The 24,626-nt window shown below is 36.9% G+C and overlaps 1 protein-coding gene across 3 annotated transcripts in view; it reads right to left on the bottom strand.

Moving 5' to 3' along the window:
* Positions 1 to 24,626, bottom strand: part of DIAPH3 (diaphanous related formin 3) — a 474,831-nt gene that overhangs the window by 228,665 nt on the left and 221,540 nt on the right. For all 3 annotated transcript variants that reach the window (XR_008957915.1, XR_008957918.1, XM_057308188.1), the window contains one exon: positions 20,891 to 20,992. Coding sequence is in view for 1 of the 3 variants with exons in the window: in XM_057308188.1 (XP_057164171.1) it covers positions 20,891 to 20,992 (102 nt within the window). In the remaining 2 variants the exon portion in view is untranslated. The remainder of the gene's footprint in view (positions 1 to 20,890; positions 20,993 to 24,626) is intronic.

The following is a 24,626-nucleotide window of genomic DNA, read 5'->3' as shown; positions in this document are numbered from 1 at the left end:
GCACTAGAGATAACTATGCCTGATTCTCACACAGGGTTGGGAAGAGTACTTGCTCTCATCAGCCAGAGTGGGAAAACGTCAAAATTCATGGGACATTGAGTAGAATACTCAGAAAAGTATTGCCTCACTCTTGGGATTAAATAAGCTCTAGATTGAAGGCTACTCTGATTCCATGGAACAAAGCTTAAATACAAGCACATTAGGTATCAAACTGTTGGCAAGTAATTTAACCATCTCCCAAAACAAAGCTCAAGAATATTTTTAAGAGTACAAAAGTATCTAGAGTACAACATGGTAAAAAGAAAAAAATTTGGCACCCAAACAAAAATTATTAGTCACCCAAATCAGCAGGAAAATGTAACTATTGGGGAGAAAAGTTAATGAATACAGATATAGAATTGCACAAATGACAAAGTACTAAACAGGGGAACATTATTATAAAACTATTTCATATGTTTGAGAAGGTTGTAGAAAAATTGAGCATTTTAAGGAGATGAAAGATATTTTTTAAAATACCCAAGCTAGAATGTCTAGAGAAAAAAATTACAATATATGAGATGACTGAATGGGAAAACAGCAGATTAGACACAAGAAAAAACTGGTACACATAGTCATGGACATTATCACAAATGAAAAAGATGAAAAAGAAAACAAGAAAAGCATCAGTGAGTAAGGAACACCTTCAAAAGGACTAATATATATGCAATGATAAAATATATGCAACTCAAGTCCCTGAAATAGAGGAGGGAGGGAGAGAAAAGTTGAAAAAAAGTAGTGGCGACAATTTTCAAATTCAATGAGAACTATAAACCCATATATGCACAAACTCAGTGAACTCCATGGACAAGAAACATGAAGAAAACTACACCCGCGGTACATCATAATCAAATTGTTCAAAACTAGTGATGAAGAGAAAATCTTTGAAAACAGACAATAAAAAGAAAAGACATGTAGAAAGGAATAAAGATAAGAATGATGGCGGATTGTTTGCCCGAAATAATTCAAACAAGAAGACCATGCAGAAACATGTGTAGGAACACATTTGGAGGACTGAAAAACAAAGCTATCAGCCTAGAATTCTATATCTATGAAAACACTTTTTAAAGTGAAGGTGAAAAAGAGACTTACTCAGACATACAGAAACTGAAAGAATTCATTAACACTGGAAGAAATGTTACAGGCATTTCTTCAGGGAAAAGGAAGAGGATTCTAGATGGAAGTCAAGATTTACATGGATAAGTGAAGAACACTGGAAATGGTATGTACGCAAGTAGATGTATAAGACGACTGATTGTTGGAAGTAAAAGCAGTCAGCATGTGTTATGAGTTTTAAACCCACGCTGAGGCAAAATGTAGAGTAACAACGGCACAAAGCCCTCCAGTATGGGAAACAGGAGTACGTTGTTTTAAGACTTTGTATCACATATAAAGTGGTATAACATCACTTGAAGTTTAAAAAATAGATACTAGAAACACTAATGCAACCATCAATAAAACAAAGAATAATAACTAGTAAGTCAACAAAAAGATAAAGTCACCAAAATACTCAATCCAAAAGAAAGAATACCAAAGAATAGATGAGAGAGAAAATAAATAACAAGATAGTAGATTCAAAACCCCACCACATCAGTCGCCACATTAGAAGCAAATGGTCAACACTACACTGAAAAAGTAGAAATCATTAGATTGGATTAAAAAACTTACATGCTGCCTGTAACAATAGAAGCGTAAAAGGAAAAGAATGAAAAGGATAGACCATGTTATCACTAATCACAATAAAGCTGGAGTGGCTGTATTAATATAACACAAAGTAAATTTTAAACGTTTAGAGTATTTTAAGCTTAGAGGTGACATAATGTCATTTAGAAGTTTGGTTCTTCCCCCCCCCCCATTTAGTTTTATAATAAGAGATCACTAGCAGCTCTGTGGAAAAGGACAGTACATTTAAAACGGGAGGCCTAGGGCCTGAAACACACCCGGTAATCAGCAAAGAGTAAAAACAAAAGTATACACAGTTATGATGGAATGGCCCAGTATCACCATCCTTGAGGGTTTACGTTTTCTCAATATCATTCTAAAATTAATACTCACACTTTATTCTATTTTAAATTTGGCTTTCCGGTTACCATTCATTAACATGTATGAAACAAAAGCACTCTAGGCATGGCAATCCCTGCCTGACTTGCAGGGCTTCATTTAATAAAAGAGGGATTATGAGAAATCATCAAAATACCATAAACATGATACTTACATTTAAGAGCCACTTTGGCTAAATCCTCTACACTTGCAAGTGGTTAATTAATTACATGCTCAAGATTGATCAGTGGACCAGATAAAATAGTCACAGAGTGAAAGAGAAAGTTGGAACTGAAAGTAAGATCCCCCAAAATACATATACACACACACATACACAACACAGTCGGATCCTTAGATGTAATTCTAGCCAGCTGACCCTTTTATCTCTAGCTCTAGAAGCTGATCTCACAAGCAGACATTCAAGATCGGGGTGGGACTATGGGGAAGCAGGGTCAGGGGTAGTGGAGGTAAGAGATAAGGACATAGGAAAAACTGTTGTAGATTATTCAAAAGTAATGAAGAATAAGAGGGCCTTTTCTTTTAACATTTGCTAACTACCTCATATTTTAAGGTAACAACTGTCCCCAAATACCCTTAAATGACCAATTCCTTGCCTTCATTTTGCTTTCTTCTGTGCCAATTTACAAAGTCTTGCTCTTTGCCTGGTGCCAGAATATTAATGGCAAAGGTGTTTCTGTATTTATTCCAAACATAAAGCCATTAAGAATGATACCTTGCTGTATTTCTTAGTATTGACTGCTTGTAGTTCTTATTTTCTGTTTCTACATGAGGACAAATAAAATTCATTCAGGGGCTTCTAAGAATAAAATCAATGGCCTTTCAGAAATTCATTTGGCTTTTGGGCTTAGGTTTCAGTTCAAGCCATTGATTTGGTGGGTGCGTTTGGGAGCATTCAAACCAAATCACTGTGAAACAGTTTTCCAGCAACTCCTCTGCCCTTCAGTCATTAAGTATGTCTGCTACTTTGTCCGAAGATGCAGAGGGGCCAGGTCTGAGTCTGCGTTTCAGGCGAAATGGGGGAACTATGGAGAAACTGATTAAGGTGTGGTTGGACTAAGGGCATCTGATGGCAGGATTCAGGCTATGGCGCAGAGCCACGATTAAGAACAAATAAGTGGAAACCTGCATTTTGGAGGAGGATAAAATAGGGGAAAAGGTAGCCTTATCTGGCAAGGGAGGTAACTACTAAAATCAGCAGTCAGAATTATAGATAGTTCTAAAGGAGATTGTAAGTATCTAGTGAGAAACAAGGGGCTAAGAACATAGCAGATAAAGCCGCTCCTAAGAGAAAAACTTAGAAAAGTAAATGAGGCAAAAAAGTGCATCAAGTAGTAGCATGAGAGAAAACAGAATGGTAGACAGAAAACGAAACAATCAAGGGAGGGACTATCAGGAAGCTAAGTGAACTGGCTTCTCTTAATTACATTCAAACTATAGAATACTTTTAAAAAATTCTGGGTAAGAACTTAGGCAAAGCATGAATATAGTGTCAAGAAAATCTAGACAACAAAGCTGCCGGAACCTTACATCCTTTCAGAACTTACCAGCATTGAATTGATCAGAATGATTTAGATGCTTTACTGTGGCTAATGGTTCCAAGGGCAGCTACCTTCAAAGGAAACACTGATAAAATAAAATAGACAAACTCCACTTGCCCAGAGCATAAAACTTCAGTAATGCCACACTGCTTACTGCAGGAAGAGCAATGTGCAGTGACATCAGTGAGCAAAAAAACAAAACAAAAACAAAAAACAACAGAACACTGGGTCCAATCACAATTTCAGCAGAAAACCACCAACTATGAGCACTACTAAACATATCAAAATTTATGCTAAATCATGACAATTTAATATATCAATATAAGTTAATGTACTGTAAGTGCTATAGTACACACACACACACACACACATACACGCACACACGCACACAATTAAGATTTTTCTAGCAGATGGGAACTTGGACAAATAGAATATGTCACATAATTTGGTAGTGATGAGGCTGGTGGTGTAAAAGTTAACATTAGCTTTTCAATAAAGGGGGCTGGGGAATCCCTTTGTTCCCTCTCCCATCCCTTAAATAAATAATAATATGTGGACTTAGATACAAAATTGCCATCCATGGTAAAGAAAGAAAAATAACATTAATAATGGATAATAGTTGAGTTGCAGGACAGGAAACTTGACCCAATGTTAGAGGAAAGAAAACAAACACATTTATCCTTTCAAATGGGCCACGTCTGGGTATGGAAGATAAGGATGTTTAATGAAACATACAATTCAATACAAAACGAAAATATAAGCAAAGAGGGAAAAGGAAAAGACAAAACAAAACTCAGACAAGTACTATAATGAACCAGAAAAAATACAGGATCAAAACACTGGCACCTTCTGTCTCAGGACCCACAGCACAAATTAAGTTAAATGAAACTATACAATGGATTCTGGGTATCCCAGTAAAGTTTTCAAGGGCTCTCACACTTAGCATCCCAGTGCCAGTTTTCTGTCCACCAGGGGACAGAAAATGAGGGAAAGTCTTCTCAGTGAAGTCAGTGGTCAGGCCACAAGAGTAATGAGCCTGATAAGGCAGTTCACATTCCAGAAACATCTACACTCATCAGGATCTTCAAGGAAGGACAGAGGATTTCCCTCTATCTGGGCCCTGAGCTTCTGAAGATAAAAATGGTATTTGGTTTCCACAAAGAAAAGGAGGGATGGGGTGGGTCCTAAGCAAAAATGCGATGTAGGCTAAAGACTTTAAAAACCTTTCCCTTCATTTGCCTTTTGCCCAACTCCTGTATGCATCTACTTCTTTGCTAATATATCAGGAGACTTTTATCTAGAAACAACACAGTATGGTGGAAACAAAATATAATGCAGAAATCCTGAACATGAATCCTTCTCTTCTGTTTATAAGATGTGGGGGTTAAGTCACCTACTCTATACGAATTTCAGTTCTTGCAATCCTAAAGGGCAGCCATGAGGGATATATCAGGCAAATGTATTATCACGGTACAAAAGTCAAATAATTTGTCATGTAGTTGCTTGGCTGCTCTATGGTTGCTCATTTGATGCAATACTTATATCATTGAACTGAAACTCCAAAATTACTCTCCCTGCTAGCATTAAAACCCTCCTCTAAGCATAACAAGTCTCAAATATTATAATGAAAAAATAATCATACTAAACTAACATGGGGTCAGATTCTAATCTCTAACGACCCCACTGCATGAGATGACTCACAAGCAGAGGTCTAACCTGCTGTGTTGTAATATCTCATAGAGTTAAATTCAATTTCTAGTATCTTTTTCTTGTCCTTGAACACAATTTCTATAATAACCATCAAGCTGTTTCTGTATGCAACTGGATGTTTTTAATTTCAGGGGATTTCTAAGGCTAAGGCCTTCAGTTGAATAGACCTGGTCAGGTCTACTTAGCTCAAACTTTTGGCTCTAACATGCGCAACTAATATCAGAAGGGAAACTTATCCTAATCAGGTTTTCAGTAACTTGAATGGTTCTCTGGAAGGTTGTTCCCATCAACATAAAACAACTATTCTGGCACCACATCTCAACACGAGATCTGGGGGTCAGGATCACTGATCATAACCAAAATGTTCCTCGGTCGGTGCTTACTTTTGTCTCATACCCTTACTCATCACCTTGGCTGCTTTGTGCGACACTGAATTCCGTATATTTAAGAAATACACAAAGTACAAAAAGGCTAGAATATCTAAACATTGTTCAAAAGGAGTTAATAAATAATTATGGGGTAGATAAAATCATTGAGAAAGAGGAGGGTATGAAAAGAAAGCAAAAGACAGAAACTGAGAACGACGCTGATTTAAATATTAGAAGAAACCGGAAAAGAGTCAGGGAAGGAGTCAGACAAGCAGCACATGGGAGCTGGAGGAGAAAACAAGCAGCAAGTAGATAAAGCTAACAGGATGAAATGCTGACCACAGGTCGAGAGTCTACAGATGAGACGCAAAAAGACTTACATTGGATTTGGAATTACAAGGTTGCACATAACCTGAAAATAATTCTTAATACGTAATGGAAGGAAAATCACACATATAAAACATGCGAGAGTTTCAGAGAACAGAGAGAGAGAACATTCCAACTGTACATTAGGAAATGACTCAAAGCAAGAAAGTGGGTCTTCAACTGGATCTCAACACATGGGAAGAAAAACATTTAAAACATAAGTCTGATGACAAGAGGATAGCAGCTAACATAACTGGGTACTGATTCACTACTGATCACCCACGAATGCTCCCTTTAAATCTTACCACAACCTAAGGAGATAAGTTCTAAATTCACATACATTTTATAAATACAGAAAATGAAATTGAGGGGTGTTCAGAGAACTTGTTCAAAGTTTCATAGCTGGTACATGGTAAATTAAGTATTCAAACCCAGATCTAATTGGGATAGAAATGCAATGAAGGATATCTGAAGGAATTTGGAATACCAAGACCAAGTTGTTTTAACCCAGATTCATGTTTCAATACTAGGAATATGTTCCATAGCCAGCCTCAGGAAGCCCAGAGCTAGATAGCTTTAGTATTTCAGTATTTAAAATAAATAATAAAGTACCTTATGGAAAATATATTCATTCATTCATCAGATACTTATGGAGTGCTTATCACATGCCAAGTAGTGTTCAAGACATTAGGAATTCACCAAGAGATACCTGAGAAAATGATTCCTGAGATGACAAATATTCTTATGATAGACTTAATAGATAGGTTAATGGACAAAACATAATGAGAAGATGACGAATACTTGGGAGAAAAATAGAGCAGGGATGAAGAAAAGAAGTGCTTTGGGCAAGTGGGCATACAATTTCAGAGTACTCAGGAAAGACCTCCAGAAGTTGACATATGAACAAAGACCAAAAGGACATTAAGAAGCACGCCATTTTGGGTATCTGGTGGAAGCAAGGTCCAAGGAGAGTAAACAGCAAGTATAAAATTCCCAAGAATGTGACTGGCACTGAAAGGAACAGTATAGAGGCCATGTGGTTAAAGCAGAGTTAGCCAGGGGAGCACAGTAAAAAATGAGGCAAGAACACCAAGGCAATGGCAGATTCTACAGAGTTTCCACTGACCTTTCTCTGAGGTGGGAAGCCATCATAGGATTATAAGTAGAATATTATCTCACTAAGATCACTGGCTGTTGTATTAAAAATAGAGTGGCTGAAGATAAATTAGGTAGGGACTATTTAATATCAAGTCTTTCACATTTTACGTGCATGTTATATAAAACATAAGCAAACATTGAATCTTTTTGTCATCAAGTGAATAAAGAGAGAAGATCAAGACAAATCACAGCTGAAAATTCAAACTTTTGAGAAACTCAACAGTTAGGAACTCCGTGAAAGAGCTTACTATTCTGATCATGCTGTGTTTTCATTAGTCCTAATAAATTAAGGAATTGCAAAGTTATTTAATATAGCTGACATTCTACTAATTTCAAGGGAACGAGGGTAACAAAAGCTCATAAGAGGATTCATTTGGAGCCCAATTCAACTTACCCTCCCACTCCACAGAGAATACAATTGGTAGTATGTGAGTGATTTTTCCCCCCTTACCGGCAGGATTTGATATTACTATTTTTATGTCGATTTGAACTAAATGAATTCAATCCCTTGATTAAATGAGAGGGTTATTTTTATCATGGAATATGCCTACATACTTTTGGCCTTTTAACTTTATCTTAGTTTATGATATAGGCACTATACCTTAGTAAGATGATGTGTTAGAGATTATTCCATTTTATATTTCATATGAGAACAAGATTAGAGGCAAAAGAAGTTTTTTCTTTTTTTCCACAGACACATATTCTCATGAACACGAGCTTCTTTCCAAAGGTCCCTGATGAATTATATTCTACAAATGCCAAATAGCCCTCTCACCCCAGCTCACACTTAGTTTTTGAAACAAACTGCAAGAGTGTCATACTATAAAATCACCTGGCACAATTCCCTAGACCAGGGATTACAATTTTCCTCAGAGAGGTGGTAGCTGTAAAAACAAACAAAACCTTGCTGATGGTGAGTCTCTCTTGGGAGAAGATTGGGGAAAAAAAAAAAACACCCAAAAAGCAAAACAAAAAAACACAGTAGGGTTTGCATATTTTGCCTTGCCCTTCGCTGCCTCCTGCGTTGCATTTCTAATTCACTCCCTAGGTGATCTCATCAGAGCCACAGCTTTAAATACCATGGCCCCAAGTTTATGCCTCCAGCCCTGAACTCCCAGCTTACATCCCAACTACGTACTTCATATGTCCACTCGGAGGTCTACAGACCTGTTAAGTGATGCTCCTCCCAGTCTGTTCCTCTTGGAAGCCTTTCCTCATCTCTGTGACTGGAAATGCTTATCTTTCTAATTACACAGGCCAAGAACTTTGGAGGCAGCCTGATTTGTCATATCCAGAATCCCATCTATCCAAATACATCTAGAATCTGACCATTTCTCCCCAGTGACAGTGTCATCCAGCCTGTCAAGCCAGCACTATTTCTCACCTTCATCATTAGATCATGAGAAGGGCCTGTTAACTGGCCACTGACTTCAATTTATGCCCCCTCTCCACAACCTGTTCCCCCACACAGCTACCAGAACAATTCTCATAAAGCATCAGGCTGATCATTTCACTTATTTCAAATTCTGATGGCTTTCTTAGAATAAAGTTCACGGGCCTCACGCATGGCTCCAAGGCCCAGGTGGTCTAACTTCATCCCTTACACCCCCCTTCATCTCCTCCTTACTCTGCACAGCCACTGCCCTTGGCTGGACCAAACTCACTTATCCCTCAAAGTCTTGGTGCTTGTGGTTTCCTCCACTATAACATGCTTTCCCCAAGACAGCCACAGAGCTAACTACCGTCACTTGAGCTTTGGCTAAATATTATCTCTTCTAGCCTCGTTAATCTCACACACACACACATACACGCACCCTCACCCCACCACTTCCTAGGGAGTATTTATTATTACTTGATATTACATTATGTTGTTTATGTGTATATTGTTATCATCTTCAGAAATGTAACACCAACAAGGAATAAGAGACACGTCCAATGCACTTCATCCAGGGCCTAGAGCAATGCCTGGTACACAGTAAGTAGTCAATAAATATTTATCAAATGCACAAATGAATGAATCATTTCTGAACCTCAGGAGACAAGGTATTAAAATAAAAAGATCAGATATATGGTGCTGCAGTTACCAATACAATTTCGAGGTCACAATTCTTCCATAAAATATCTAGCTATCTAAGCCCCTCTAACATCGGAAGGCCAGGGCCTACACTAATGGAGAAATTGCTACCTGGAGCCATTTTGTAAGAATCTAATGCAAGCTCAAATCAATATTAGAATGGTTCTTAAATATACTCAATCTATTGGCAGTGAAGCCATGTTAAGTTCAACCGTAAGAAAACCTCTAATTTTCTGTATATTTCAGTATATTTGGTTTAATTGATACATCTGTTACACATTATTTTGTACTACCTGTTAAACTTGTAAAGAGAAGACGTAAGTGGACTTTTAAAAGTTTTGCCAATGTCTAACTCCATTGTGTCGGTGCAGGAAGAATTACAAGAGAATCTGTCTGGAACAAGATCTTCCAAGAAAATATTAAAGTGGGCAAGGTGAAAATACCTTCCAGCTGACAACTGATTGTAACTACTCACACCAACAAAATTTCTATAAGTTTAATTAAAACTTCAAATGGAATTGTGACTATTTTGGCTTAAACTACTGAAGGTGATGGAAGACAAAAATCAGAGCATGAGAAAAATTATGGAAGTTACTAAATGTCTGCAGAATTTTAGCTGCAAATCAATGAGAATTGAAAGCAAGCTAAATTAATAAGCCTTGAACTAGGTGAAAGAAAAACCATCTGTGCTAGCGAGCCTATATTAAGTCCTGGATCCTGGTAGAAGCATGTCAAGAAGGTTGCAAAGCAGAGTGACAAGAATAACTGAACAACAGCTGAATGGTTAGGATCTTAAGAGAAGCAGACCTCTAAGATTTAAATAGCTATGAATCTAGTTATAATCATTTATTATTCTAAACAAATGTCCTCCCTGGGTAGTGAAAGATTTGCAGATGAGTTTGCCAAAGTGCTGTCTAAAGCATCACGGAATTTGAGAGAACTTGGACTCCAGGACAGGCACCAAAAAGCAGAAGACAAAACAGAACTCTATCTTCCAGGAGGAGAGACTGGCAAGATTTCTCTCATTGACAGATGAGATGGAAGATGAAATATCAAAGAGAAAAGGAAGAAATAATTGCAAGAAACCAAAATGGAAAAGAAATTGTATCATACTAACCTCATGTCTTTTATTAAGTTTTAAAGTGATAACGCTGTGAAACAAGACTGATCTTGTAGCAGGACATTTGCAAAGCTCTTGAAATAACCAACACCCAAAGCATGAAAGACAGACTTGGAGATATTTAGTCTGGAAAAGCAATAGCTCAGTGGAGATACTCTTTCAGATTCCTCACCTCTCTTGCTCAGTTTTTCCTAAAGGTGTTTCAATAAACCATGATTCTTACACCAAATCACAATTTCCTCAACACCTATTATAAAATAAAACCACTAAGTACCATAAGAAATATTCTACAGGGTACCCTGAATATTCAATGGACTTTTAAAAAAATGGCCTTCTGAGTTAAAAGAACATCAAGGTAAAAATCCAATGTAGTTGTGATATCAAAAGAACAGCAGTGTATTGTGACAAGTGAACTAGTGGCAACAATACACAGGGTGGTTAAGTTCTACTTTTTTAAAAAAAGGTGAACGCAGACTTATGCTCATAAGTTACTAGGTTTGCTTTTGAATTCACCCATTCTTGCCAGAAGTCATTATCTAGAGATTCATTTTAACAAAAATTAAAATAATTATCTCAAAAATACTTAACATTTTCATTTTTAAAAAATGAGTTTAGGTCTCTTGAGGTAAGGGAAACAAAAGCAAAAATAAACTAATGGGACATCAAAATGAAAAGTTTGTGCACAAGAAAGGAAACAACAAAACTGAAAGGCAAACCTATGGAGGAGAAAATATTGGCAAATGACATATCTGATAAAGGGTTAGTATCCAAAATAAATAAAGAACTTATCAAACTCAACACCCAAAAAATGAATAATCCAATTAAAAAATGGGCAGAAGACATGAACAGACATTTTTCAAAAGTAGAAATACAGATGACCAACAGACACATGAAAAGATGCTTGACATCACTCATTGTCAGGGAAATACAAATCAAAACTACAATGAGATATCACCTCATATCTGTCAGAATGGCTACAATCAACAACATAAGGAACAACAGGTATTGGTGAGGATGTAGAGAAAAGGGAACCCTCTTGCACTGTTGGTAGGAATGCAAACTGGTGCAGCCACTCTGGAAAATTGTACGGAGGTTCCTCAAAAAGTTAAAAATAGAACTACCCTATGATCCAGCAATTGCATCAGCAGGTATTTATCCAAAGAATACAAAAATACTGATTCAAAAGGATACATGCCCCCCAATGTTTACAGCAGCTTTACCTATTATAGCCAAATTATGGAGACAGCCCAAGTGTCCATCGACTGATGAATGGATAAAGAAGAGGTGGTGTGTGTATATGTTTCAACACACACACACACACACACACACACACACACACACACACACACACCAGAATATTACTCAGCCATAAAAAAGAATGAAATCTTGCCATTTGCAAGGATATGGATGGAACTAAAGAGTATTATGTTAAGTAAAATAAGTCAGAGAAAAACAAATACTGTATGATTTCACTCATATGTGGAATTTAAGAAACAGAACAAATGAGCAAAGGGAAAAATGGAGAGAGGGAGAGAGAAAGGCAAATCAAGAAACAGTTGTAACTACAGAGAACAAACTGATGGTTACCAGAGGGAGATGGGTGAGGGGATGGGTGACGTAGGTAATGGGGATTAAGGAGGACACTTGTTGTGATGAGCACCAGATGTTGTATGGAAATGTTGAATCACTATGTTATACACCTGAAATTAATACTATACTGTATGTTAACTAACTGGAATTTAAATAAAAACTTTTTATAAAAGTGATTTTAAAAGACATTTATTTTAGAGCAATAACAATATCCATTTGATACCATAATGATGGACACACATCACTCTACATTTGTCCAAACCCAGAAAATGTATAACACCAAGAGTGAACCGTAATGTAAACTATGGAATTTGGGTGATAATAATGTGTCAGTGCAGGTCCATCAACCGTAATAAATGTACCACTCTGGGGTAAGGGTTGGGGGGATGTTGATAATGGGGGAGGTCATGGATGTGGTAGGGGGAGGGTATATGGGCAATCTCTCTACCTTCCCCCCAGTATTGCTATGAACCAAAAACTGCTCTAAAACAACAAAATCTTCTTTAAAAAATTCTTCGAACTTCGTTATTTTATTGTTCTTACCACATATTTTCCCTCCTTTCTGTTTTTCTCTTCTTTATTTCATATATTCATTTAGCTAATATCATGTGGTCACCATGTGCTGGAAGATACTCCATGTGTTGGAAATATGAGGATGAACACATGCTACTTCAGCCTACAGAAAATTCTGAGCATAAATGAAGACTGTCATGTGTAAAAGAACACTTAGGTTCTAGGGGAATAAGAGTCATTTGGAGATAGGCACAGGACATTACAGTAACAAAGAGGAGGGATACTGAATCTTATAGGGAAAGTATTCCAGAGAAGTCTTCCTCAAAGTGAAAAGGGAGGGGCAAGGAAGTATACCAACTGGCCTAAGTATGGTGCCTTCAAAGCTCAGCAAGTTGTTAAGGAAAGGCAAAGGACAGGGGAAAACCAAGACTAGAGGAGGGAAGGGAGGCAGGAACGCTTCATTAAAGATGGAGTTCTTGGTGGATGCAAAGGAGGGGCTTCTAGAAAGGCCTGAGGAAACATCTGGGGGTGAGAGTATGGTTATTATCTTGATTACGGTGATAGTTTCAAGAGTATATTCATATATGTTGAAATTAATCAAATTCTACAAATTTTAAATACGTGCATTTTATTGTATGTCAATTATACTTCAATGTTTTTTTTAAGACCTAACGCTATTTGAAGAACTGTAAACATCCATCTAAGAGCTATGGGAAGCAACCAAAGGATTTTAGGGAGGCAGTGAAGGATAGTCTGTGGTATTTGACACTCATTTTACATCTTTACAGATGTTCCCTGCAATCAAACTAAAAACTGAATCAACTGGTCCTATTATAAACAAGGAACCATGTTCCTATTACATACAAGGAACACGCTTGTCCATATACCCAGAATACATTCCTATCATTAAGTGAGTAACATGGGTCTTTTTTATCTCAACTCACTTTTAAAACCAACCTTCAAAATGCCAAAAAACAACAGACATCATAAATAGAAGCAAAGAGACAAGTGAGAAGCATTAAGAAAAATTGCAAATATTTACAAAGGAGTAACAAAAAGATTATATAAGAAGAGCCTACAAACTAGAAGGAAAAAAAAGAAAAAAATGAAAGATATTATAGGCAGTTCTAAGAAGAAAAATAAATAATAAATATATAACTGCTTCAATATCATCTCATAACCAAGTAATATAAAGCAAAATATATAAAAACAAGTGAAAAATGATAATATTAAGTATTGGTGATTGTACCAGAAAAAGAAAAAATCCACACATATATTGTTCCTAAAAGTATACGTTAACACATATATCTTGGAAAAGTAATTTAGCAATAACTATCAAGATAAAAAATACCTTTAACCTAGCAATTGAAATTCTGAGACTCTTTCCTAAAAAAATATTAATAACAAAGCTAACCTTTTTAAAGAGTTCATCGTTATAAGAGGATTTATACATATTCACTATATTGATTTTTTAATACTCAGGAGAACAGAATGGAGGTAGGCACTACTACTGCCCCTGTGATTGGTACAATAATGACCCCTTATATATAACCACTAATCCCTAACACTTTTGAATATATTATTTTACATATCAAAAGGACTTTACAGATGTGATTAAATTCAGGATCTCTAGAGGGGGAGATTACCCTGGGTTATCCAAGTACGCCCAGTATAGTCACAGGGCTCTTATAAAAGGAGAGCAGAGGGTCAGAGGAGATGTGAAGACAAAAGCCACAATGATGCTGGATCACAAGCCAAGGAATGTGAGCAGCCGCCTCTAGAAGTTGGAAAAAGGAAACAAATCCCCTCCACAGCCTTCAGAAAGAATGCGGCCCTGATGACCCATTTTGGACTTCTGGCCTCCAGAATTATAAGATAATAAACTTTTGTTGTTTGAAATCACTAAGTTTGTGGGTAATCTGTTACAGCAGCAACAGGAAATAATACAGTCCCATTTCATAAATAAGAAAATCGAGGTACAGAAAATTAAGTAACTCCCCAAGAGCACACAGGCTGGTCTACGATTTAAACCCAGAGTCCATACTCACAACGTCTAAGATACACTGCCTTCAGATGCATATAGAAAGACGAATGAAGAATTATTCTTTTAAAAGCCCTGGGAACATATAATTTAATGGGTACTGACATAATATTTCTGAATAGTACAGACAAGTACAGACACAAAGATGTATACAAAATTATTTTAAAACCCTCCAACAAACCACCCTTCTTTCGAGGAAGTATTAAAAGAAAAAGTCACAGCAGAGACCATAAAATACCGTTTAAGAATTTAAAACCAGGGATGCCTGGGTGGCTCTGCCGGTTAAGCGTCTGCCTTAGGCTCAGGTCATAGTCTCAGGGTCCTAGGATCAAGTCCCGCATCGGGCTCCTGGCTCCTCGGGGAGCCTGCTTCTCCCTCTGCCTGCCATTCTCCCTGCTTGTGCGCTCTCTCTGACAAATAAATAAAATCTTAAAAAACAAAAAAAGAATTTAAAACCAGTACATCATGAAAATAACTAACTCCAATATGTAATTTTTTTTACAATGAAAAAGTTTCAGAACAATATATTTCTCTAAATGTTCATATGAACACGCAAATATTTGTGAATACAAAGAAACAGGATTGGAAGTCCAACAAAATGTTAAAAATAATTTGTATGGAATGCAGTGAGCTAGTGAGATACAAGGAACTTCCACATCATATTCAATATTTTTATACGTTATTTGAATGTTTTACAACAAGAATATTAGGGTACATTTTAAAGCAGGCATTTTTAATGCAGGGAAATATGCATAAACTTCCTACAACAGTTTTTGATTTAAAAAAACAAAACAAAACAAAACAACGAAGATCTCTACTGCACAAAGTTTAAAAGCCCTGCCCTACAGTGACACCAAATGGTGGCAGCTCAAAATACAGAACATGAGCAGGACATTTGTTCAATTCAACCTTCCTGTAAATGTTTTAATCCCTTCGAAGAACAGGCAGCTTAATAGAATTAAATAATGTGGAGACAAATACTCAAAAACCTAGAATTTTTAATCAAAGAAAATCTACTGCACCAAGTTTCAAATGCAAATTTTTAGGCATTTTTCCAAACTTCAGCTCATCTTCTGATCCCACTGAATATTCACGTATCTTATTTCTCCCACAGTTAAGCCATGATACTGTGAGAACAGAGATTTTATCTAATGGTTTACTGATCAAAGAAACTGCAAATATAAAAAAATAGTCATACAACTAAAATCAGGTTCTACTCAATGGGAGCCAACCTTTGGTAAGTAGGCAACATTTTTGGAGAATAAGTGAGGAGGTGTTAGAGGTGAAGAGGGAAGGAAGGAATCCAAGAAAAGAGGCAGGTATATTTTCACTTCTTCACTTACTGATACAAAATTAAGTTGAATAAAGCATGAAGAGAGGGCATACCAAATATAAACCGATTTCTCAACAACAAAAAGAGTCCTGAACTGTCCAGGGAAAAGAATATTTCAAATTAAGCACGTCAGTCAGAATTCAATGTCCTCTGCCCAGAACCTAAAACAACAAATAAAATCAGCAACCAAATGGTCTCATTCAAGTCACACAAAAAGATACAGAGATAGACCAGCTCCCAGAGCACTCCTTTAAAATACCATTTGACTAGAACCTTTAGTCTCTCAGTATTAAATGACAACTTTTTCAGATTTTTGATGGGATATTATTTTTCATATGTCAAAATCTCCCAGAAAACATAGGACATATAAGTGTACTCTACTCAGCTACAAAAACAACTTAATGGTATCGTTAAACTATTAGACGATGAATTTATAGCACCGGAAGAGGATCCGTTCCGAAAGGTACCAGACCGCCAACCACCACAAATGTCACCATCACAACTAGACTAGACAGCACAGACAGGACCAGCTTCAGAAAGCCTAGCAACTGTCCTGCTCAAACTGGCCAATGTCCCAGTCGTAAAGATTGCGAAGAGAATTAGTTCAGGAAGGTACCTCAAGACTCTGACTTATTAAAAGTAACAGATGAGAGGCTATACCCTTCATAGCATAAAAGTACCTGTATCTAGTATTCATGCATTAAAAACTTTTTTTGAATAGTGGTAGTATCTGCATTAAAAATTCTTGCTTCCAGTTTTAAGGGAGAAATAAAGTGCATATGAAATACTATATTATAGAAAACCTGGAGTGAATACAGACATATCAAAGCCACTCAGAGAAAGACTATTATATGATCTCACTCATATGTGGAATTTAAGAAATAAAACAAGAAGACCATAGGAGAAACACAAAACAAGACGAAATCAGAGAGGGAGACAAACCATAAGAGACTCTTAATCATAGGAAACAAACTGAGGGTTGCTAGAGGGGAGGGGTGGGGGGATGGGGTAACTGGGTGATGGACATTAAGGAGGGCACGTGATGTAATGAGCACTGGGTGTTATAGAAGACTGATGAGGGGCGCCTGGGTGGCACAGCGGTTAAGCGTCTGCCTTCGGCTCAGGGCGTGATCCCGGCGTTATGGGATCGAGCCCCACATCAGGCTCCTCCGCTATGAGCCTGCTTCTTCCTCTCCCACTCCCCCTGCTTGTGTTCCCTCTCTCACTGGCTGTCTCTATCTCTGTCGAATGAATAAATAAATAAAATAAATAAAATCTTAAAAAAAAAAAAAAAGAAGACTGATGAATCACTGACCTCTACCTCTGAAGCCAATAATACATTAATGTTAATTAATCAAATATAAATTTAAAAAATAAAAATATAAAAAAAAGAAAGCTTCAGGGATATACAATTTAATATATATTGGCATGGTATTTCTCAGTAGCCTATTTGTATACCATACTCTCTACAGGACATAGAGTCCTAAAAAGTTGTATCTAAGTAATACATGCCAAAAGTAAAACATATTTCTAATTTGTATGTTATATCTTATATATTCTAATTGGTCTTCAATTGACATTAGTTACTAGCATTTTGAATGTGTTACTTTCGCACAGTACCTTTCTATGAAAGAGAAAATAATGTAAACAAATGCCAATATCCTGGTGGAGCTGCTTTTTGTTTATTGTTTTACATAATTCTTTAGTGGAATTAAGGTTGATTACATAATGCAAACAACTATGGTGACTTTATCATATCAAATTTTGATGTTCATTGAAATAGAACACAACTTTCTGAGAAATCTGTAATTCACATGAATCAAATTAGTAAATTTATGTAACTGGATGAAAGAAAAGTTAAACTGGCAAATAATATAATGGTAGAGTTTTAACTGATTCCTTTTTTTTTTTTTTTAAGTTACAGAGAGCAAGAGGAAGGAGAGAGTGAAAAGAGAATCTTAAGCAGGCTCCACGCCCAGTGCGGAACCCAGCGTGGGACTCGATCTCATGTCCCTGAGATCATAATCAAGGGTCAGACACTTAACTGGCTGAGTACCCTTAACTGATTTTTGTTAAAATGAAAACAATATAGAAATCGCTATCAGGACACAGAACCTGAAGATGACACAAAGCTAAAATTAAGTCTCTCTTGGGTGAAAATGAAAAGGCAAGTGTTGGCCTTTTGGCGGGTACGAAAGCTATCCTAACCCTTACCTATTCCTTGTCTGTGATACATTGATGGTTTTTAGGTAGAAATAATTAGTACTTTAAATCTAAGTTTAGTCAATGAGTAAATGTTTTTCTACAAGATCAAAGTCATGTAGGAATCTGCAGGTTAGCTTACCTCAAGGTAATAGCCCATCTTCGATACAACATAATTAAGTCTATTATTTTTTCTTAACAATTTTTATTATGTTATGTCAGTCACCATACAGTACATCATTAGTTTTTGATGTAGTGTTCCATGATTCATTATTTGGGTATAACACCCAGTGCTCCATGCAATATGTGCCCTCCTTAATACCCATCACTGGCCTATTCCAATCCCCCACGCCCCTCCCCTCTGAAGCCCTCAGTTTGTTTCCCAGAGTCCACAGTCTCTCATGGTTCATTCCCCTTTCTGTTTACCCTCCCTTCATTCTTCCCTTCCTTCTCCTACTGATCTTCCTGCTATTTCTTATGTTCCATAAATGAGTGAAACCATATGATAATTGTCGTTCTCTGCTTGACTTATTTCACTTAGCATAATCTCCTCCAGTCCCATCCATGTTGCTGTAAATGTTGGGTAATCATTCTTTTGATGGCTGAGTAATATTCCATTGTATATATGGACCACATCCTCTTAATCCAGTCATCTGCTGAAGGGCATCTCGGCTCCTTCCACAATTCAGCTATCGTGGACAATGCTGCTATGAACATTGGGGTGCATATGGCCCTTCTCTTCACTACGTCTGTATCTTTGTGGTAAATACCCAGTAGTGCAATTGCTGGATCACAGGGTAGCTCTATTTTTAACTTTTTAAGGGACCTCCACGCTGTTTTCCAAAGTGGCTGTACCAACATAAGTCTATTACTTTAAAAATGAAACAGCATAATGGCAATCATAGAAATATACATGATAATTATAATCAGCTTCCTAAAAAAAAAAAAAAACTTACTTATATAATCTTGATAAATTGCAAATATACCACTCTTTGAAGAAACTTAATATTGAGCTTTTAACCTAAAAGAAAAAAAACTTCAGGCATTCTACACTGTTCTATGAATTTGTCCATCATATTTTTTGGTAATTCTCAAGCATTGTTTAGAACTTTAAGCAGGTTCCTCCCTCTTTTTTTGGTGGGGGGAGGTGTCTGAGAAGTAGAGGGAGACAGACTGGGAATGGTGAAAAGTTGCAATGGAAGAAGGTAAAGTTGACGAACATTACTATTTGACAAAATACATATATACTGTATTTACCCCCCAAATTTCTTTCTCCTTTCTTCACAAAAGCAGTTGTGTCTTAAAATGTTAGTACCACAAAAACTAGAACTTACAAAAACGTCTTTAAGAATATTCACAATCAACATATGATAGCACTATTCATATTGTCCATAGCAGATGTTTTTCAATAGCATTACTCTTCCTACATTAAATTCCATTTGCAATCAGGTATGACCCGGCATGGAATGTGTAGATTCAAGGTCAAGTATGAGTTGACATGTCCTGAAATGGAAGTGGCCCATCTTAAAATCAAAGCTATAACCTCCAGCACTAGTACCTGGAAATATAATTGTTTTAATTTTCAGACCCCTACGATAACACCGCTTGTAAATCACGGCTCTTTGATGTGAACTCCAGATTTTCAAAGGAGGGCATAACCTGGCTATTTTAAATATACCTAAAATAACTGCAAGTTTGAGCTCATTCTTCTGTGAAAATCACTAAAACATGGCAAGAGTTTTACATTTTTTCTGTGATGATGTGCCCTGTAAAAATTTACCTACAAAATATGCAGTTCCATCATATCCCTGGAGGTTGGTAATAGAACTGAAGATAAAAGGGAAAAAAGTAATCTTACATATAAAAAAGAAATGGGTGGCCTGGGTGGCTCAGTCAGTTAAGCATCTGCCTGTGGCTGAGGTTATGATCCCAGGTCCTGGGATCGAGCCCCATGTCAGGCTCCCTGCTCAGTGGAAAGTCTCTTTCTCCTTCTCCCTCTGCTTGTTTCTCTTTCTCTCTCTCTCAAATAAATCTTTTTTTAAAAATTAAAATGAAACACTAAAATATTGTCATGATGACTGAATGTAACCAACTTCAAAATGATAATTTAATGAAAGGAAAAAAGAAGAGAAGAAAGAAAGCTTGATAAAATTCTAATTTTAAGTTGCAACTCAGTTAATATATAACATTGGCAAGTATTTTCACCTCTACGGACCCCAACTTCTATAAAATAGGAGGCTGGTACAAGGTGATTATCAAGTTGTCTCAAAGATTTTTTTTAAAAAAGATATTCATTTTTCATCTTCTTTGCCAAGAAAGAGACTGTATTTCTAATTCCAGAGTCTAAAATAGGAGATGAGCGGAGGTGAGCGATTAGAACTAGAAACTGAAGTTACTCTTGCAATATGTTGGAATACATAGCTCCAGAATAAATCATAGATATACTCTTCTGCCACAGGAGTGCAGTTTTCATCTTACATTTTGACATGAAATAGAGCGCGTGTGCGCGCACACACACACGCACACACACACAAAATCATGTTTATACTTTTAAACTCCTCGGACTTCCTCTAAGGCTATAGTTTCAATATATATTTGAAATCAAGATAATTTTCCATAAATAGCCTTAGGTTGAAAAAAAAAAAAAAAAAGGCAAGATGGACATTAAAGGTTTGTGAAACAATCGTGATGTGAAAAGGCCGGACAGTTCCTTTCCTGTGTGGCACAGTCTAAAAATCCCCGCCCAGGAGAGCCAACGCTGAAAGACAGACAGTACTTACCACAACAGCAAACTGCTCGGGTTCACATAAGTTGTTATAGTCATTCTTGAACTGAGACAATGAACTCAATTGTTCTTGATCAGGTAGATGCTTTATTAGGTTCTAAAAATTAAAACAAGAAAATATCTTTACTAAATGTGCTTCCTGAATTCTAGAAAGATTTATTAATAAACTATGGGAAAGAAACCACTGAGAAAGTCAATCTTTAGTTTTATTTCTAGGTAACCTCAGCCTTGTCCTCAGCCTTAGACTACATTCTTGGCATCTTGAAAGCAGTCAATTTCCCTCTTCTCTCTCCAGAGTTACATATTCAGATCAAACGTTACTGACTGTTTATTTGATTAACTATATAACTGAGAAAGAAAAACTCAACCTACACCAAAGCAATGGCTTTCTCACCTGGGTAAATGTGATCAATTACATTTCAGCTTTAGGGAATTAAATGTCAGAAATTTCAGGCAAAGCCAAACATTTTAACACTTCATTCAAGGGGGTAAAAGAAATGATCATATTGCTACTAAAAGGCAAGAGAAAAAAATGAAATTCAGGGAATTTTAATGAAAGTGCTTGCAAGATTTAATGAACATGATTGCAGTTTTAATAATAAAAATTAAAGTATCTCTAAAACAAAGACTAACTTTTCTGATGGGAAAGAAACTTGAAAAGGCACTGAAGAGACAGAATGATATACTTTGCAGATAAAAAGGTTATAGAGAGATCCTTTAGGAATTTAAGTGCCCATGGCCTTTTGCCTATATCATTTGCAGTCCAGAAACCACAGGCTCTCGGTCATTCTGGCTCCTTTGTCTTTTATCCATGGCCTTTCTCAAGCCACACATTTAGACAACAGAAACACTCCCAATGGAGAAAGACAAAATGAACACACAAATTATCTTTCCCTGTTAGAATTTTAATGATTACACAATCCTGGGGACAAAGTCTATTCAGATCCTCCGTATCAAATATAATTGACTGTAACAGTGTTATAAGCAAGTTAGTGTCCTGGTATTAAAATTAAGAAAAAGAGTGGTTGGTGCTCACAACTCCAGATTATAGCATCAGTATACTCTGTACAAGCCCAAAGTCAAGGACAAGTTATAATTAAGCCTACATCATGCTGTATATGTTTATGGGGGAAAACTCCCCCAAAGGTGTCATTAGTTAAAAATAATGTTAGAGAATGTTATATATCAAAGTAGTTAGATCAAAGAACAAGTTTTGGACTCACTGTGTACCTTTGGACAAAAACTTGGTTGACTGGCCAAAAACAAACAAAAGAAGTGGCAATTTAAGACCATCCCTAAAAAAGTATTTACTATTAATACTACCAACTGAATAAAAGCAATAGAGGATTTTTCCATAGAAACAGAAATTTCTCTTATTAAAATTGCCTGAGGCCCAAAGATTGGGTTATTTATGTTTCTTTCAACAATTCTAGCTGACAGCTAGATTATTTGAGTTATTTACTCATCAGGCCTTGAATTTCTTCAGTATCCTTTTAGATGACCATCAAATCCCCTTAAATATCTGTAGTTAACATATAATTAATCTTTTATCATGAATTTATTAATTTTTCACTTCATTAGTTTTGCTTTGTAAAGTAATAAAACGATTATGATTTGTAAGAATACAGGCCCAAACTTCCTTTGTCTCTCCCTTTATCAAATTTACCATCCTTTCACAAATCCTTTCACAAATCCTAAGGTCCTATCAAACTACACACTCTTCTCAGTTGCCCAGCCCCCAGCCCCCAGCTCTTCCTTCATGGTACGTGGAATTATTAGGGCCAGAAGAACTGACCCCTGCTACATTACTCTCACAGCCCTACGGCCTTTTCCACATCCATGCTGTGTCCCACCCTGCACAACCCTCACCTCCACCCATGGCACAGCACTCCCCTAACACAACCTCTACTTCTTTAAATCAATCAATCAATCAATCCTGATCCAGTCATGTTTATTTCATGTTTACATAAATGTTGTTTCCCTTGCCAAACTATAAATTCCAAAAAGGTAAAATCCATGTCTAATTGAGCCTGACATAATGCCCTGCACATAGTGTGTGTAATAAAATATTTGCTAAATGAATTAATGAATAGAAGACAAATGAAGGCAAATGGGTAAAGAGTGAGGTAGAGAGCTGACATCAAAAACAGAATACTACTGGCATCTGGTTATATATGAATAAGTAATAAGATATGCCAAAATAAAGTTATGACTGTGAACAGAGCTTACCAAAACGGTGATTCTATCAAGAAATGTTTTCTCTGTGCCAAGTTCAAAATCGGCAGTTCTTCACTTTACAATTAAGAACATATTCTTAAAATTAAGACTACAAAGAGTATGAAATTCTTATTTTTTGATCAATATATAAATGTCCAAACTAAGTCTTTAGATTTTAAATTCCTCAAACTTGTTTTATATTTAGTAGATGTGGTAGGCAGAAGGACGACCTAAACTACATCCCCCAAGATGTCCACACCTAATCCCAAGAACCTGTAGAAATATTTGGTTACATAGCAAAGGGAAGTCAAGGCTGTTATCAGCTGACCTTAAAATAGGAAAATTTTCCTGGATTATCTGCACTGCTGAACGTAACCACAAAGATTCTAAAAAGTGGAAGAGGGAGGAGCACCTGGGTGGCTCAGTCGTTAAGCGTCTGCCTTTGGCTCAAGCCGTGATCCCAGGGTCCTGGGATTGAGCCCCGCATCAGGCTCCCTGCTCCGCTGGGAGCCTGCTTCTTCCTCTCCCTCTCCCTCCGCTTGTGTTCCCTCTCTCGCTGGCTGTCTCTGTCAGATAAATAAATAAACCTTAAAAAAAAAAAAAAAGTGGAAGAGGGAGACAGAACAATGGAGCGAGAGGGAGATGTGATTGTGAAAGAAAGAAGAGAGATAGGCAACATTGCTTCAAAGTTGAAGAAAAGTGTCCCAAGCCAAGGAATGTGAGCAAGCCATGAGGAGCCAGGAAAAGGCAAAGAATAGCATTTTGTTCTAAAGCCTATAGAAAAGAATGAAAGCCTGCCAACACCTTGACTCTAGTATGGTAAGACACACGCCGGATTTCCGTTCAATAGAAATGTAGGCAGATACATTTGTGTTATTTTCAGCTACCGAAGGTGTGGTAAATTGTTGCAACAGCAATAGAAAGCTAATATATTAAGAAATTTTACGGAACTGGATGATCTTTGGACTTGAATTAAAAAAATCCAAATTCTTCCCCCATCTCTACCCAAGAGCCACCTGAACCATCCAGCACATTCATGTAATCAAGTTAAAAGCTACTCTCTAAATACTCAACAAATGCATTAGGAAAAATACAAACATGTATTAAGTAGAAAAATTTTCTTTAAGGAACTTGAAGTCTACACCCAACAACAAGGCACATTTACAATCAACAGTAACAAAGACAAAAATCTAGGGGCGCCTGGGTGGCTCAGTCATTAAGCGTCTGCCTTCAGCTCAGGGCGTGATCCTGGCGTTATGGGATCGAGCCCCAGTCAGGCTTCTCCGCTGGGAGCCTGCTTCTTCCTCTCCCACTACCCCCGCTTGTGTTCCCTCTCTCGCTGGCTGTCTCTGTCAAATAAATAAATAAAATCTTTAAAAAAAAAAAAAAAGACAAAAATCTAGTAAAAAGAAATTGCTAGAGAGTGAAGGCTTCAAGAGTTACTGGATCACGTGTTTGGGAGTCTCAGGGACTCACAGCACAAACTCCTACCAGGATTACGTCACAATCACACT

Source organism: Ursus arctos, unplaced genomic scaffold (genome assembly GCF_023065955.2).
Source record: "Ursus arctos isolate Adak ecotype North America unplaced genomic scaffold, UrsArc2.0 scaffold_10, whole genome shotgun sequence".
In the NCBI taxonomy this organism is placed as follows: Eukaryota; Metazoa; Chordata; class Mammalia; order Carnivora; family Ursidae; genus Ursus; species Ursus arctos.
This window is presented reverse-complemented; position numbering and strand designations above follow the sequence as displayed.